This window comes from Teleopsis dalmanni, chromosome 1 (assembly GCF_002237135.1).
Source record: "Teleopsis dalmanni isolate 2A chromosome 1, ASM223713v2, whole genome shotgun sequence".
In the NCBI taxonomy this organism is placed as follows: Eukaryota; Metazoa; Arthropoda; class Insecta; order Diptera; family Diopsidae; genus Teleopsis; species Teleopsis dalmanni.
In genome coordinates this window covers 106,208,882-106,225,955 of record NC_051846.1, presented here as the reverse complement: position 1 = coordinate 106,225,955, position 17,074 = coordinate 106,208,882, and the positions used below count along the sequence as shown (strand labels likewise).

At 37.4% G+C, this 17,074-nt stretch overlaps 1 protein-coding gene across 1 annotated transcript; it reads right to left on the bottom strand.

Annotated features, from left to right (window-relative positions):
* Positions 1-14,669: 14,669 nt before the first annotated feature.
* LOC119664990 (putative uncharacterized protein DDB_G0268364) lies at positions 14,670-16,416 on the bottom strand. Its single transcript, XM_038074329.1, has 2 exons — positions 14,962-16,416; positions 14,670-14,675 (listed from the first exon to the last, which is right to left on the bottom strand). Exons 1-2 carry the CDS (start codon positions 16,414-16,416, stop codon positions 14,670-14,672), a joined length of 1,461 nt encoding a protein of 486 aa, XP_037930257.1.
* Positions 16,417-17,074: the final 658 nt, after the last annotated feature.

Sequence of the window (17,074 nt, the reverse complement as noted above, 5' to 3'; positions counted from 1 at the left end):
GACATATGATGCTCAAGGGTCGCAACGTCGCGTTTATCTGAATAATGAAGCATTAAGTAACTTTTCATCTTCCCTCAATCAAGTGGTGATCTGTACGACTCCAAATTCGTATCTTCAAATGTGAGTATAGGGTAAGTATTCTATCGACAGATTTTCGCCAAGATCCAAATTCTCCAATTTTGCCCGAAAATTCTCTAAGTGTTTTTACGATATCAGGAATTTTTTCCGACTCGGCAATATTTTTGCAGTAAGATGGCATCACCAGCTTCCCTTCGATCAGGTCTTTCCTCGACCTTAAGGCCTCTTTCACGCTGATATTAACCATGCGTTCCAATTCTAGCTTTTACTCTACGGAGAAAAGTTGTAAATTTATATCGAATTTTCGAGTCGAGGTAGTACCTTGAGCATGTAATGGGTTAGATAGGTCTAATATTTCCATGCAGTCTGTCTCACAGACCGGGTTTTTATATAGCTCGGTATTCATGATAAGCGACTAAGATAACGGTGTTCAACAAGAGAGGCAGAATAAAAGAGAAAAACAATAATAAATAAGTTCTTGCAAATTTATTTTTGCAAAGAGTTCTGACCATAAACAACGTCCGATGCGAATAAAAAAATAATGGGTTATAGAAAATATGTACTGAGTGAAACGAATTTTTTACCTTAAGTTTACTTCAATTTTAATATAAATCTATAACCAAAATAAGCGTAATTAAACGTAATTACTTTTAAATGATTTAAGAATTAGCAAAATACGATGTTTTGTATTAGTATAGTATAGTATATTTACATACAATATACTAGGAGATATATTTTAAGAGAGGAAGCGATCGGGCGTGTATTAAATCGTGAGCGTAAAATTAAAACATAAATTCAAAATTAAAAGCTCGAACGCATATTTGGTGTGCCGCGTAGTTAAAAGGTGGTCAAGCAAAACGAATTAAAGAAAACAATAATTAAATTGCCGTGAATTAGAGTGTTGAATAGACTAGTTCAATTAATTTAACTTTACAAGAGAGTGCAAAAGGCGGGAAAGCTATTATTTGTTGTCTTTTGCTCAGGTATAAGCTACTCATCTCACTTACACTCTGAAAAGGGTCAGTTGCTAAATTTTTAAGTTTTTTGTGGATTGTATGATCAGCTGTTTTCTGCTTTTCATTCTTTTTGTGAAAAGCGCCATCTGTACCTCAAATTTTGTTTTTTTTTTATTTATATAACAATTTAAATTTAATATTACTAATTGAATCAATTGTTAATAATTGTAATATTATTATATTACCAATTGTAATATAATATTATAATAAATAACATAAAAATAAATAAATAAATAAAAATTAGCAAATCACACATAAACAGAATGCCATGCGAAGGGTCGCCCAAAACAAGTGCAAATCATAAATCAGAGACTCCAGTAAGTAAAGATCACCACCAGGATAAACGTATGCGCTCTGAGCTGTTACCGGACCTCTGCTTAAATAATGTTATGACAGTTATACGCCAAATGACAGAAAAGTTTGATAAAAAATTCGAAAATCTACGTCAAAACATTGACATGCAATTGGCATTGTTGGCGTCAAAAGACGATATACATGAGCTAAATAATCAATACAAAATCAGTACAAAAAGTGGATACTTTGCAGACTGAAAATCAAACGCTCAAACTAGAAATTGAGCTGTTAAAAAAAGAAAGAGCGGCGGATCGCAATGAACTCAACAAATTGGTTGAAAAAAGTAAATGCCGGAACGTCATAATTAATGGTTTACAAAGAGATTGCTCCACAAAAAGTCAGGTAGAAGCGCTTATTCGGGGAAAAATGGAGGTTCAGAATATATCAATCCATGACACTCGTATATTATATGAAAAAGAGAACATATTTCGGCTAGTTGCGGGAATGTAAACTGCAGATATGGCCATAAATACACTTAAAAATGGTTATAAACTAGCAGGAACCAGGATTTTTGGTGAGAATGATCTCAGCAAAGAAAAACTAGAATAGAAATTGGTACTACTGAAATTAAAAAATCATCTTAAAGGCATCAATAGCACTTCTAAAGTTTTCGTGCGAAATGACAGTAATAATATAGCCGGTAAATGGATGCGCTATAATGCAAACAGGACCCTTACTTTTAAAGGACAACCAGCTATCGGTGAATTAAAACACATATACGGTAATGCCCGCGTTGAAACTAGCATAACCTATGCAGTTTTACTCAACAATATTAAGATTTCAAAAAACCATTACCCAAAAATAAAATAACTTGCACAAATCAAAATGAAAAAGCAACCACTGACCACACCCAAGTAATTGATTTAGAGTTAAAACTACTGTCATATAATATTGCAGGCATTACAAATAAGTTAATATATAAGCATTTCTTTAATTATGTCAATTCCTTTGACATTTTCTTTCTCTTTGAAACGTTTTCTGAGGCTAACCTGGAGAGATACGAACCATATTTCCTAAGTCATTTACTGTACGGTGTGCCAGCGATTAGAACTTCCAACAGGAAACGGGCGAGTGGTGGTACACTTTACGGAATTAAAAAACAACTAAATAAATCATTAAGATGCACTTTCATAAAGATTTTGAATACGGTGATAGTTGAAATGAAGATAAGAAACAAAGATGTTATATTCATTCCGACATATCTCAACTGTAATAAATGGGCTGCAGATTACGAAGATTTATACGACACCATTATTCAATTAAAATCAGCAAACATTATGATCGTAGGAGATCTAAAAAAAACTTATTGAGCTATTAATTTAACAGTACTGAATGGTAGAACACGAAGCGACTCAGAACGCAACTACACTTATTATAAAACTCAGGCTGCATCAACCATCGATTACTGCTTCATAACTGGCAAATGGCACCACTATGTAACTGATTTCTTTGTTCAAAATGAATCTTTCTCTGATTATGTAGGCCTAGGTGAAGGAAACATGTAGTTTAGTAAAGAAAAAAAGAAAAAAATTTTGTTCGAGATTTTACCTGGGTTGTCCCACGCTGTCCAAGAACAACTTGTGTATATGAGATACGGCTGGTTCCCTGTGGTTGTGTGGTTGTGCGTGTAGCCAGATATGAGTGGATTCTTTTGTTTTTTTTATATTTTTATTTTTATTTGGTTTCACTTTAATTACTTGTAATAGAAAATAGAAATTATCATGTGCATTGCGCGCTCATGTCAAGAAAAATAAGTGAAAGCTTTTGCTTCTCTTATCGTCATTTGTTTTGATTTTTAAGATCGCGGCGAAAGCTCGTAAACTTTCCGAACTTGTAATTTTTAGTGCTGCCAAATGAGCAGAACATGTAAATTAGGAGTTTTAGTTTTAAATATTCGGAATGTAGAGAAAGACCAAAACAAACAAAACGTTAGGAGAACGGAAGGTTCTGCTAACCCGCTAATATTGGTAACTGGAGAAAAAGTTTAAAAAAGGCCAGTTACAAGTATTAGCGGTGGTATAAAATTGGGAAGCGGAGCTGAAGAAGGGACCAGTTTTGTGAATTTTGATGGTGAAAGGTTGTTTTCAAAAGACTAACAAGAATTTTGGCGAAAAGTTTTTTTTTGTGAAAACTAAACATGTTAATTGAAAGAATACTGATATAATTAGATTAGTTTTTTTTTTTTGATATTCAATATTGTGAACAAGAAAGAAAGTTCTGTAAAAATTGGAATATAAAATTACTGCAAAAGTAGCAGTTTTGTTTAAATAAAGTCTTTAACAGTGACTACGTAGAATTCAATATTGTGAACAAGAAAGAAAATTCTGTAAAAATTGGAATACAAAAATTGATGCAAAAGTAGCAGTTTTGTTTAAATAAAGTCTTTAACAGTGACTACGTAGAATTCAATATTGTGAACAAGAAAGAAAATTCTGTAAAAATTGGAATATAAAAATTGATGCAAAAGTAGCAGTTTTGTTTAAATAAAATATTTAACACTTGACTACTTAGAATTCTGAATTGTGAACAGTAAAAACATTGTGAATATTGGCCTAGAATAGGGAGTACAGTAAGGAATTTCTCAGTACCGCAAGCAGACAGCTATTATAACGGATGACAAAAGGATAAAAGAACCAACTGTATAAGTAGCGGCATTAGCAGGTATTTCAGTATCAGTTCTATTGAGAATACAATGAGGTCGCAGATTGTAAAATTCGCTGTTATTTTATAAATTATAAAAGAAAAATTATATCAAAATATGGAATTATATCTATTCGAGCTTAAGTTTTTTTTGTAAAATCATTGATTTTTTTTTTATATCTGTATTTTCTTTTAATTTTTTTTTTTGGATTTTTTTATTACATTACAAAGCAATAATATTTATGGTGAATTTTGAAAAAAAAAAATCAGTTTTTGTATTTTTAGTTTCTTTATTTTTTTTATTTATTTTTGAATTTTTTTATTTTCTCTAATTAATACATGAATAATAAATACATAAATTAAGTTTGTTATTGTGAACATAAATTTTTCAAACGACATAAAATCTCTTTAAGCACATCAATAGTTGCTTTGCGATATAGATACGGATTCATGTGTTTACATAAACTCTCTTTCTTTAATTTTTTATGCAGCTAGGTAACTGGAGCGCACGAGGTGACGTCATTTCAGCGGGGCTAGTAAGTACCTGGTATAAACTCAATAATAAAATAATAAACGCAGGTTGATATTTAAGAGATTGATGTGCATTAGAGATGTTTTATTTAAATTTGATTTAGATATGTACCTCACTTCAATTATATTTATAAGTATACATATAGGTATGTGAAAATAGATGCTGGTTCAAAAATATTTGTTTTTTTTATGATATGTAAATAAATTTTATTTCATTTGTCAGTATATATATATTTTTTTCTTTTTGTTGGTATTACTTTATAATAAACAGATAAATAAAAGAAAAAGAAAAAAAAAGGAAAAATTTAAATTAAAACCATAAAATTTTTGTTTTTGATTACATTTATACACATTAATTTATTCTTATGTGAGTGGAGCTTTATTCGGCTAGTAGCAATAGCCTAATTATGATTTAGACTCCAATCGTTAGCTCTAGAGGTGTGCTTCAGGTAGATCAAGGGGGCCTAGCAAAAATAGAATCAGTTAAGTAAAGAGAAACACAGTAAGCCACGGACGTGTGTATTGATCAATATAGAAGTATGGCTACCTCCAATGAATGTCTTGAGGGACCAATGCCGTAGGTTAGCTATGAGGAACATCACTGCATTGTGAAAGAAATACAAATGATGCGTGCTCTGGAATTGAGTCCTGGGGAAACCGGACCCAATAATGACACACCTGAAGTTAGTCAGTAGTATGAGTTGATGGATAGTTTCAAATGGAAAAAAAACAATGATAAAAAAAAAAAAAAAAGCATTATGTCTGGTTGGTTAGGTATTGTGTGTTGTTTAGTAGTATGAGTTGATGGGGGGTGTAGTCTTAGATCGTGGTAACGATCTGGGTAACGCCAAATGAACTATTCCCCCCTGGATGCTGTCCTCTTCAGGGGCTCCAGCATCCTCTGGTAACGACCGTTTTTGTCCTCGGACCACGTTTTTTCAGATCCTCTTTTTGTATTTGATCGCTTTGGGCTGGTGGTCACAGGTTTCTGGACCTAGCTGTCTTCTGACACGGTAGCACCGAGGTGAAACACGCGTGTGAACAGCTCCAGGCTAAGTCTGTGGCTGCCTCCGTCCCGTTAAAACCCTGGCAGGCCTCAAGGTACGTTTTGCATCCGTCACCATTAAGTTGGTCGTGTAGGTTCGGTTGCAGCTTAGCTCCCGATTAGTTCTGGTCTGGCTCTGAGCACTTGTTCCCATAAGGACCTGTGCCAACCCTCGCATGGCCTCCCTGCATTTGCATAGATAACCATGGGACTTCTTTTTATCAGTAACTACACTTACGGGTGTCAGATAGCGGCTTTGAGTGGGGACCCTTTTAGAATGAACAAATCAAATAAAAATTTCAACAAACCTCCTAAAACTCCGAACCCTTCAGGGGGGCGTTCAAGCCTTACAAAGCAAGCGCCTATTAACAACCAGCCGTCTAGAGCTTCTGCTCAGGCGGTTCGTACAAGTAATGCTCCGTCATTAAACACCTTGGCAACTGTGTCAGGTGGTAATGCTGCCTCCTGCTCCTCTGCTAGTGCTGCGGTCAAAGCTAATGCGCCAACCGCACCATCTGCAATTAGTACCAACTCAACTTCTGGTACACGCTCCCACCCTAACCCCTCGACAAGGGCGTATAGGGCGCGAAGGTCAGCATACCACATCCTTTCTAGGCTCAATGCCGCGGATCCTTCCTCGCTCTCAGAAAGCGATAAGGCATCACTAAAGTGCGCAAGGGAAAATGTCAATCTCCCTCTGACATCGCTTCTACCTCTGCACCTGCTCAGAAACAACAAAGGTCGATTGAGCAGGCCGGTAAATCAATTTTGACAAGCGCTCCTAAGCGCCCTAAATTTGGTCCTCCGAGACCCCCATCTCTATCAAAACCTCTCAGCGAAATAGTCAAAGAGAGCCTGACCTGGGCCATCATCGACGCTGGCAATAGTGATGGCACCATCTCTCCAGCAAACTGGAAGAAAGTCGAAAGGGCTCTCCTCAAAATATATATGGAAATTATTGCCCTCAACCCTGGGCCATCTCCTAGCTGTAAAGACGCTGAATGGTACCAGGGTCATATTAAAATTATCGCCTGCTCAGACCAGCGCTCCGCGGATCTTTATAAGCAGGCGATCGAAAAGGTTGGGGAACTCTGGCCCGGCGCACAGCTCAGAGCTGTTTCGGTGGGAAATATCCCACAACTCCCCCGCTCCAAAGTGTGGCTTCCTTCGGAGCTTACTTCCCCTGAGGAAATTCTTTCCCTTTTAAGGGCCAGTAACACTGACCTCCCCACGCATAACTGGAAAGTTGCGAAGGTCAGTGACCCCAAGGGCGACTTCGTCGAAGCCGTCGTAGTTCTTAACGAACAATCTTTGGCACCCCTTCAAGCCCGAAATGGGGTGATTCACTATGGCTTCGGTTCGGTCACCCTACGTGTTTACAAAAGTGACTCTCAAGCCGCTAAACAACAACCTTCTGGTGGGGCACCTTCGGAAACGATCTCCGATGACGGAATCGGTCCCATCTCCGTTCCAAACAACCCCGATGTAGGGACTTCCGATTTAATCGGCACTCCTTCCTCCGAAGACGGAGGTAGCGTAATCTCGTCTTCCGAACTGGTCGGCGAGTTCTTTACAGGTATGGCACTTTCCCGGGAGACCTCACCGATGTCGGATGAGGATGAACTGGACAGTACCATAGTTGAAAAACAACTAAGCTGTTGAAGGTCGTCCAAATTAACCTCCAATACTCCAAAACTGCTTCGGCAGCCCTTACCCTCCGCCTAGCTGAAAAAGGAGAGGACATAATGCTGATCCAAGAACCTTGGATTGTAAACAATCGGGTTTGTGGACTGAATACAAACGGCTATCGGTTAGTATTCACAGAAGGTCAAGGTAAACCAAGATCTTGCATTCTAGTAAAAAATAACATTAATGCCTTTTTACTCCCTAGGTTCAGTGACAATGTAGCCATGGCCATCGAATACGACTCCAAGGCCCTTTGGATTGTCTCAGCATGTATGGCACACGATCACGGTGCCACTCCACCACAGGACTCCCTCATGCTTCTGGTGTCAGAGGCAAATAACAGTAGGATCCCGGTGATCATAGGAGCTGACGCCAACGCACATTATGAGATGTGGGGTATCACAGATACTAACGCGAGAGGTGAGTGTCTATTTGATTTCATTCTTGCAGGAAACTTGGTGATCGCTAACATAGGTAGGGAGCCAACCTTCATGAATTCAATTAGAAGAGAAGTTCTCGATATCACCATGATTAGCGAGCACTTCTCTTACTTTATTACTAAGTGGTCCGTATCGCAAGATTGCTCCTTTTCTGACCATAGGTACATTAATTTTGATCTAAATTTTGTGGAGAACCCTGAAATGAACAGATCATCTAAACCAATAAATAGGAAAAGTACTGTATGGCCCATTTTTCGAGCCAACCTGGAATCCAACTTACAGTTGGACCCTCCCACTATTCTCAACTGTTCCGATATAGATCGAGCGGTTGACCTTCTCACATCAGCATTTAGATGCGCCACAAACGCGGCCTGCAAGCAACCCGAATTTAGGGGCAAACCCAAACCTCCTTGGTGGAACCTAAACATTGCAGACCTCCGAAAAACCTGTAGAAAACTTTTTAATGATGCTAAAGCAACAGGAAACTGGGTTCCATATAAAGAGAAACAAAGAGAATTTAAATACGCTATTAGGCGGGCCAAAAGGGCAGCTTGGAAAAATTTCTGTGGCAACATAGAATCATCTTCCGAGTCAAGCCGACTGCGCAAAATCCTCAATTCCATCCATAAGACACTCGATTGTATCCAGGCTCCAAATGATCAATGGACCAACTCCAGTAAGGAAACTCTCGACATCCTTCTGGACTCGCACTTCCCAGGGAGTATAGCCTCTGATGCGGTTTTATCAACTCAAATCAGCTTACCCCCTCTAAATAATCCTAAACCGTTTCAAGTGATCAACACTCAAATAAAGTGGGCTATCCAAACTTTTAAACCTTATAAATCTCCAGGTCCGGACGGAATTATTCCCGCAGATATTCAACAGGGTGAATTCGTAATCCTCCCCTGGCTTCTAAGCATTTACAATAGTTGTATTAAGCTTATGTATGTCCCAAGCTGCTGGAGAGTGGCTCGAGTAATATTCATTCCCAAAGCAGGGAAAATAACTCACTGCAGTGCCAAGGACTATAGAACAATCAGTCTGTCTTCTTTTCTTCTGAAAGTACTGGAGAGAGTTCTTGATCTGCATATCAGGAACAGTTGACCATTCCATCTCTCTCAGGGAATACACACTTGCCACCTTTCTCGATATTGAGGACGCTTTCAACAATGTCTGCCCCAATGGTATCATAAAATCCCTCTCAAAGTTAAATCTCGACAATAGTCTGGTTAAATTTGTAGAGGCCCTTCTCAAAACTAGGATTATCACATCCGACATCGGAAGTGTTCAATCCTCCAGAGCAGTCTGTCGGGGAACGCCACAAGGTAGCGGTTAATTCGTTGTTAAAACTTTTGGAACAATCCGGATGTAGTGTTATAGCTTATGCGGACGACATTGCTATTGCCTCATCTGACAAATTCCCCCAAGTTCTATCCAATGTTATTAACTCTGCGCTCCTCATTGTAACTGAATGGTGTAGGGAATTCGGTCTGGATATTAACCCTGCAAAAACAGAGGTTATTCTCTTCACCAGGAAATATAGAATACCGACATTTTCCTTACCAAAGATAAAGGGCGTTACTCTAAATCTAAGTTCGAACGTCAAATATCTGGGTATTATTCTGGACTCTAAACTCAGCTGGAAAGACAACTTGGCTGAGAGAGCCCGCAAAGCGGTATGCGCCACGGTATGCGTAATAGGAAGGCACGCTATGAGACTGGGTCTCCCCTTTAACGACTTTTGTCTAGGTTGTGGCTCTGAGGATGAGGAGGAGACTGTACTCCATCTCATGTGTCAGTGCCCTTCCCTAGCCAGAAGAAGATTTAAAACCCTCGGATCTCTTTTTCTAACTGACCTGACTGAGTTATCATCCTGTAATGTTAGGGACCTACCCAAGTTCATAGAACTGTCAGGTTGGTTTTCCTTTACCTAATAGGGGAGTCGGTACCTTTCTTCGGCGTTAAATGTATACTGATTAAAATCTATATACAAATAACGTAACTCCTGTGGTACCACAATGGGCCTTTATTTGTGCTTAAGTGGGCTTTTTGGGATACAAGGCCGCCACTCCAACCTATACCTATACCTATGAGTTGATGGATAGTTCAATTGAGTTAAATTGAAGCAAAAAGGAAAGAAAAGAAGAAGAAAAAGGAAAAAAAAAACAAACAAAAAAAAATGAATTATAAAGAATTTGGATTATATATTCAAGTTTTGAAATTGAAAGATATATATTAGTTTTAGTTATAGTTATTAATCTACCTAGTTATAGTAAGTGAGTAGAGGAGTATATGTATATATACCTATGAAGAGGATATAGTTAAGCATTGAATTGAAGATATAGTTTATTTGTTTAGTTACTGAAATGGATGGAAGTAAGTCATGACATGTTTTTTTTGTTAGATGTCACCAGTAGGATTTGAGTAGCCAAGAACCCCACCCCTAAACTGGCGAGCATACCGGGCTTGCCACCATGTCATGCAGGGCACTCAAGTACTACAATAAACCATCTGGGCTGACACAACAAATGCCTCTATGCATCAACATCAACATGCAAAATGTTCAATACGTGGATTAAATACAACTCTTACCCAAGCTAAGATGGAGAGAACAACACGCGACAAGGTACTGGGAGAAGCTGGACAGGATCACTGATCAACATGCAAGCGCTGTTGATCAAATACAAACTGATGATCTGCTGCTGTGCATTACCAAAGCAGCTGATTTTATGCAGAAACCTACCAGCACAATACGTCGCCAAACATGGTTTGATGGAGAATGTGGGGAAACACGTAAAAAATTGATGAAATTTTTAACGCTGATGAGGAAAACATCATCAGATGTCTCCAAAATAAATTATCATGTAGCAAACAAAGCTTTCAAAGAGATATGTGAACGGAAACACCAGGAATACTTTATGCAACTAGAGGTAGTTGTAAATGAAGTTACGAACAGTAAAGATTTTTGGGCTCTAGTCAGAACGCTAAATGGATCCAAATCATACAAACCTATTAAGGATATTAGATATGATACGTAATGATAATAGTACAACTACTTACACCTACCATGACGTAGTAATTACTACTACGTAATGGTAGGTGTATCTCAAATTTTTTGCCAAAACAATGGAGTTCAGTTGTATAGTCTCAATCGCATTGAGGAATTTTATGTGCTCCAAATATTTTGAATATTGTTCTATGACAGTCAGGACAAATCTTGCTCATGTGGAGTTATAATCGAAGCTTGAATGTGTACATGCAGACGTGAAAACCCTCGTATAGCCTCAAGTACTGCAGTTGGACTTGTCCTCATAGCACCAGTCATTAAAAGATACGCTAGTCTCTGGAGCTTCGTGCTGTAACGAACCTTTCTCGCCGAGGTTTATGCTCGCCGGATTCCAGGTGCAGTCCTACAATAAATTTATTTGTGCGGAACAATAGAAAATTAACATTTCTACGTCAAATCCATTTCACGGGGAAGAAAAACACATTTTTTTTAATTCGGGTGCGTTAGAAATTAACATTTCTACGTCAAATCCATTTCACGGGGAAGAAATTTACATTTCTTCAATATAGCAAGTTTCAAGTGCGTTACAAATTTACATTCCTAACCCAAGATCAATTATATTGCGAAGAAAGCCACATTACTTCAGTAGTCATTCTCAGGATAGTTAACAAGGTAACGAACTGGAAAACAGACCGCTCCAAACAATATCTGAAGCATTAGGAATAGAAATTTACATTGTTATTCCCATGTCTTTTATTAAGTAATAGAAAACACACGTCTATTACTCATTTATTTAGATCAAGTGGTAAGGTGATAAGTACACAGAGATATTATCACTCATACCAAATCCTAACGAATTAACATTTTGTTAGTAACCATACCAGGCGTAGAAGAAATTTTCATTTCTACCAAGAATCCAGTCCTTTCACAGCAGGGAAAAACTACATCGCTGTAGTGAAGCCGCCGCTCACCTCGTACCCAAACTTTCCACTGTTCTGCACAAATAAATTTATTGTAGGACTTGTAACGACCTTTTTTCGTTCGTTATATTTGCTGAGGTATGCAAAGCGGTTGTCCAGGTTCGTTATAATAAAATTTATATCTTCGGGACTAGTTTCTTTAGGAACCAAAATAAAAGCGTAGATTTTATATATTTTATTAATACTTTATTTAATTATTCAAAAAAAAACAAGACAATTATAATGGGTATAATTTTAGATAAACAAAATATTATTATATATATTATAAGAATTATATTATTAAATTATAATGGTTATAATTCAGATAAACAAAATATTATTTTCCGAGGATCGGAGAAATTTATGATTTCCGCGCGTGATTATTCCGTAGGGGTGGACTTATGTCTCCTCAGTATATAAATTATACATAAGATCAGTTGCTGTCAAAGATGACGATGTTTCGGCAACTGGCTCTGGCTTGTTTGTTATGAAGACTCCTGCCTTTGTGCTAAGGGATGTAATAATTTAGCTGAATGATCAAAGAGAAAATTAAATGAAAATTAGTTTCCTACTTTGATCGAATTGACCAGATTAGGCTGATTAAGCCTGTGAACTAAGATTATCCTGATTTGATCGAATTGACCAGATTAGGCTGATTAAGCCTGTGAACTAAGATTATCCTGATTTGATCGAATTGACCAGATTAGGCTGATTAAGCCTGTGAACTAAGATTATCCTGATTTGATCGAATTGACCAGATTAGGCTGATTAAGCCTGTGAACTAAGATTTTCCTGATTTGATCGAATTTGACCAGATTAGGCTGATTAAGCCTGTGAACTAAGATTTTTCCTGATTTGATCGAATTTGACCAGATTAGGCTGATTAAGCCTGTGAACTAAGATTTTCCTGATTTGATCGAATTGACCAGTTGAACTTGTTTATCGTTTGATCTCCAAGACACAAGTTGTTCGCTTTGTGAAATTCGCGTTCTTATATACTGATTTGACCGGAGCTTTTTGGTGTAGCGTACCGGTAAACTTCGTTGTTCGTGTTGATTTTTTGTGCTTCTCGTGTCTTTCTTGTGTATTTTTGTGTATTGTCGTGTTCTTCGTGTTATTTGCATTTTTGCGCACTTTTCTTCGCCTTTCTTTGTTTTCGCCGCGATTACGTTTTGGCTACTTCGTGTTTATATTTTTCTTTAAAAACAAAATATATAAAAATAATATAAAAAAATATATTTATAATTAAAATAAATATAATATGTGTCAAAATAAAAATATAAGTGAGTGTTTTAATACATTGTGGTGAATAGAATTTTAATGCTACTGCATAAAATTAGTGCTGGTGTAATTGGGACTTGTAGTTTGTTTCCTCCGTCGGTGGTTTGTTTATGTTCATAAAAAAATATAATTTAGTAACGCAGTGATTTTGTCTTTTTTTATTTCTTTTGTGTAAAATAAAAATAACATAAACTAAAAATCAGAAGTATTGCTTGTGATATGTTTTTTTTGTTTATCTTAAAAAAAACGTAACCAGCGAGTGTTGTTGGGTGATTCTATATATTTGTTTATTTTTTCCTATTATCAAAGGTTTATTAAATAATAGTGCAAAAAATGTTTATTAAATAAATGTGTTGTTTATTGTTTAGTAAATGTTCAATGTATGTTTTAAATTAAAATATATAAAAAATTCCAAATTCATTCAAAAAAATTCACTTTTTGTTTATTGCTTCTTCTTTAGGTTTGTGCGGTTTACGGATCAATGCCCGCGGTTCATCTGGCTAGTGGATCACAGGTAATGTCTGTACACTTAAGTGACCAAATATATATTAATATATTTCTTATTTTTTTCAGGTATTTACGATGTTATATTTTGGTGGGTGAGTGCTGGTGTTGGTTTTTATGCTGACGGTCTGACGTCAGATTTGTATTTAAGTATATGTATGGTTGAAATTGTTGTATGGAATTTCAGCCTTTACATTCTCTCCCTTCTTCGGTGAACTGAAAAAAAGTTTGTTTTTTTTGGTAGCACAATTCATTTTACTCGTATTTTTGCTACTCCTCTCCGGCTGATCTGCACTTGGTATACTTTGCCTTGTACTAGACGTTTGAAACTAATTCTTTTTCCTGCACCTCGTTTTCCATTGGCATTGCGGATAGCTTGATTTAACTCGGGTGGCCATTCATCCTCGATCTCTCTGACGTTATCTGCCACTGGTGGTTGTACTTCGACTGCATTATTCATTAATTCGTTGTATAGTTCGTCAACCACTGGTGGTGGTGGTGATGGGCTTAGTTCACCAAAAATGTCATTGCACGTGCATTGTAATACATCGTGATCATCGTTTTCTCCACTTACGTGTGTGGAGATTGCTGGAGCATCTACTTGATTATTCGGTGAGTGTAAGTCACTGATGTTTTGGTGATGATTTTTTTTACCTCGCCATCCAATGGCTTTCGGCAGCAATTCACGGTCGGCGGGCCTTATGTTAGGTTGTGTTTGACTGACTTCTACGGCTCGGATCTTCTTACTGACTTGACTTCCTTGCCTTTTATTTTTAAAACGTTTGTCCATTTGTTCTACTGCATTTGGTAAATAACGGCTGCGTGGTTTGCTTGCCTCGAGCTCTTCCAGTCTTTGTCGTACACGTGTGGCCGTGCGTTTAAACTTTGCTTCGAAATTCGTTGTCATCTTGAACTTTCTTGATCATACTGTCTTCTTAGGACGCTCGTGGTCCTTATATATTGTCAAAAGTGTGCTAATTTGAGCTTTTTGAACCATGATATCAGAGTAGCCCTTTTCTACTTGTTTCTTTGCTTATTATCTTGTACTCTACACCCTGAATATTTTTTTTTGTTAAATTAACCAACTGACTGGAGACAGTTTGTTAACGGTGAAAGTGATTATTATCTTTATTGCTTTAAATTATTATTGATTTATATTATCATGATTATATTATTTTATATTGTATATGAAATGCAATAAATTTGTTTATTATATGTTTTTTTTTTTAAGCGTGGGTTTTTTTTTTTTTTTTTTTTTTTTTTCCAGAGTATTTTATGAGCTTTGATACGTATATTTCTCTTAGAATGAGGCACGATTTCTCTTTCGTTTCTTTGGACTCTTGAAAATTTTGTAGTAATCATCTTGGTTTTTGACATGATGATGGTCATCCTTTCGTTTAAATGTGTCTAGACGTCTCACGAGAGTTTCTGGTTTGTTTCCTTTTTTACTTGGTTGAACGACGTTCCATTCCTCTTGTGGTGACCATGGTTCTTGTTGACTGTCACGCTTGACTTTATCCTTTGCTTGAGTTTCTTGGTTTGATAGTTCCGTATTAAGTTTACTATCTAAAACATTGATATCTAATGGATCTAATGAATTTGTAGGTTGTACATGACGATTGTTCGATACTGGCCGTACTGTAGTAGAATTCCTCTGTGGCGATGTAGTTGATGACGACGATGATGATGGACCAGACTGGTGATTATCTCTTGGTGGTGCTTCTCGTGGTGCTTGTTGCTGATTAACAAGATATGGCGGCTGGGGCTCAAGTTCCTTTGGTTGTAACCATGATTTGAAATCACTTTGCGAATGACATTGTGTCGTTTGCGACGACGATTCTGAACTTGTAGACGTTGGTAACAATGGATGATTGACATGTGATGACTCTGGTACTATCGTTAAACGTTGTAGCAGTGTTGGACGTGATGATACATCATGCTCTTCGATTTGACGCTTTTGTTCTCGTGGTTGTTGTACATCTTGTATTTGCAGTTGTAGGTTTACGTGATCTTGTGTAGAATATGCATTGGAAATTCGATGTTTACTAAGTCCTGGTTTATTTTCTTCGATAGGCGTAACATGTTGTGGAACTTGCTGTGGTTGTATTTCATGCGCTTGCACTTGATCTGGTATTACTCGGATTGGATGAAATACTTCTGGATTTTGTTTGATATATCTTGGACGTTGTTGTCGTTGTGCCTTGTATGTTTGAGTTTGTGATTCTTGATGATCTTGTGTGTATTGCTGTAGACTAAATACTTTCGGATTTTCTTCGATATATTTTAACTTTTGTTGACGTTGTGCTTGTGGGATTCGGAATTCTTGTATCCCTTTGTTTACTTTTGGATCATGCGATGGTGGTACAAGGCATTTACATGGCGCTTGCTCTTGTAAATTTTCTCTCAGTTTTACTGAATGCTTGTCTGGGTAAATCTGACATTGTGTGCTTTGTATTATACTTGGCTTGGATAGTGATGCTGTCTTTGAAGTTGCAATTTTATTCACTTCTGCTGTTGTTTGCTTATCTTTTGACTGGTTATGTTGTTGGTTACTTTGCTGCTGGTTCTGGACAAGTGATACCGGGCCTAGACTATAGATATCTTCAACTCGTACTGGCGTCATGGATATGAATCTCATTGTATTCTGTAATGGCATCGTTGGTTGATTATTTACAATACTATTTGTTGAACTATTACTGCTACTGTTATTACTGTTATTGCTGTCATTGGCTGCAACTGCTAGTGTTGAGGAATCATTAGAATTAGCTGTTTCATTCAAAATGCTATTTAGATGATGTGATGGAGTTGAAGGAGTTTGTGGTTGTTGCTGTTGAGACGTAGATAGTGTCAATGAGGAAACATGAGCTGGCGACATTGTTACTTATGTAGAAGTCTGTTGGGGTTGAACTTGTGCCGTAATTCGAGTTTCGTTGACGTGGATTAGTCTTAAGTCCTTGCGGGGCCTGAATTCCGAGAGAACGGCTTCCCCGCTGTTGGCTGTCCTCTTATCTCGTTTCCCGAATTTTCCTTGCAGCAGTCAAGGGTTCGTGTGTTCTGTTTTCCACAGATCCAACAAAAAAGAATTTTTGGATTTCGACAGATTCTTGCCATATGTCCCAACTTAACACACCTTCGGCATGCATTTGGTGCGTCTTGTATTCTCTGCTCGAAAGATTGGACTAGGTGGTTTCTTTCCTCTCTTAGCCTTGGAGGTCCGGTTTTCTCTTGTTCTCCCCGTATAGCTTCGTAATCACCAGCCATGTCGATTAGTTCTCCCAATGTTTCGAAGTCTCGTCGTCGAATATAAAGCTGGTAGTCCGGATGTGCATTTCGATAAATTCGTTCTAGTTGAGCAACGGCTCCTATACCTGCGTGTCGCATTAGAATTTGGATTACTACAACGTAGTCTTTGAATGTCTCCCGTGACCTCTGACGGCGGATCCGAATTTCATCTTCTAACTTCTCAAAGTATCTTGTCGGTAGAAAGAACTTGAGAAAGTCAGTTATGAAAGCGGTCCATAATTTCCACTGGC

What these genes read in the sequence shown, in the direction of transcription:
- LOC119664990 (XM_038074329.1), bottom strand. Translation starts at nt 16,416, where the DNA reads ATGTCGCCAGCTCATGTTTCCTCATTGACACTATCTACGTCTCAACAG.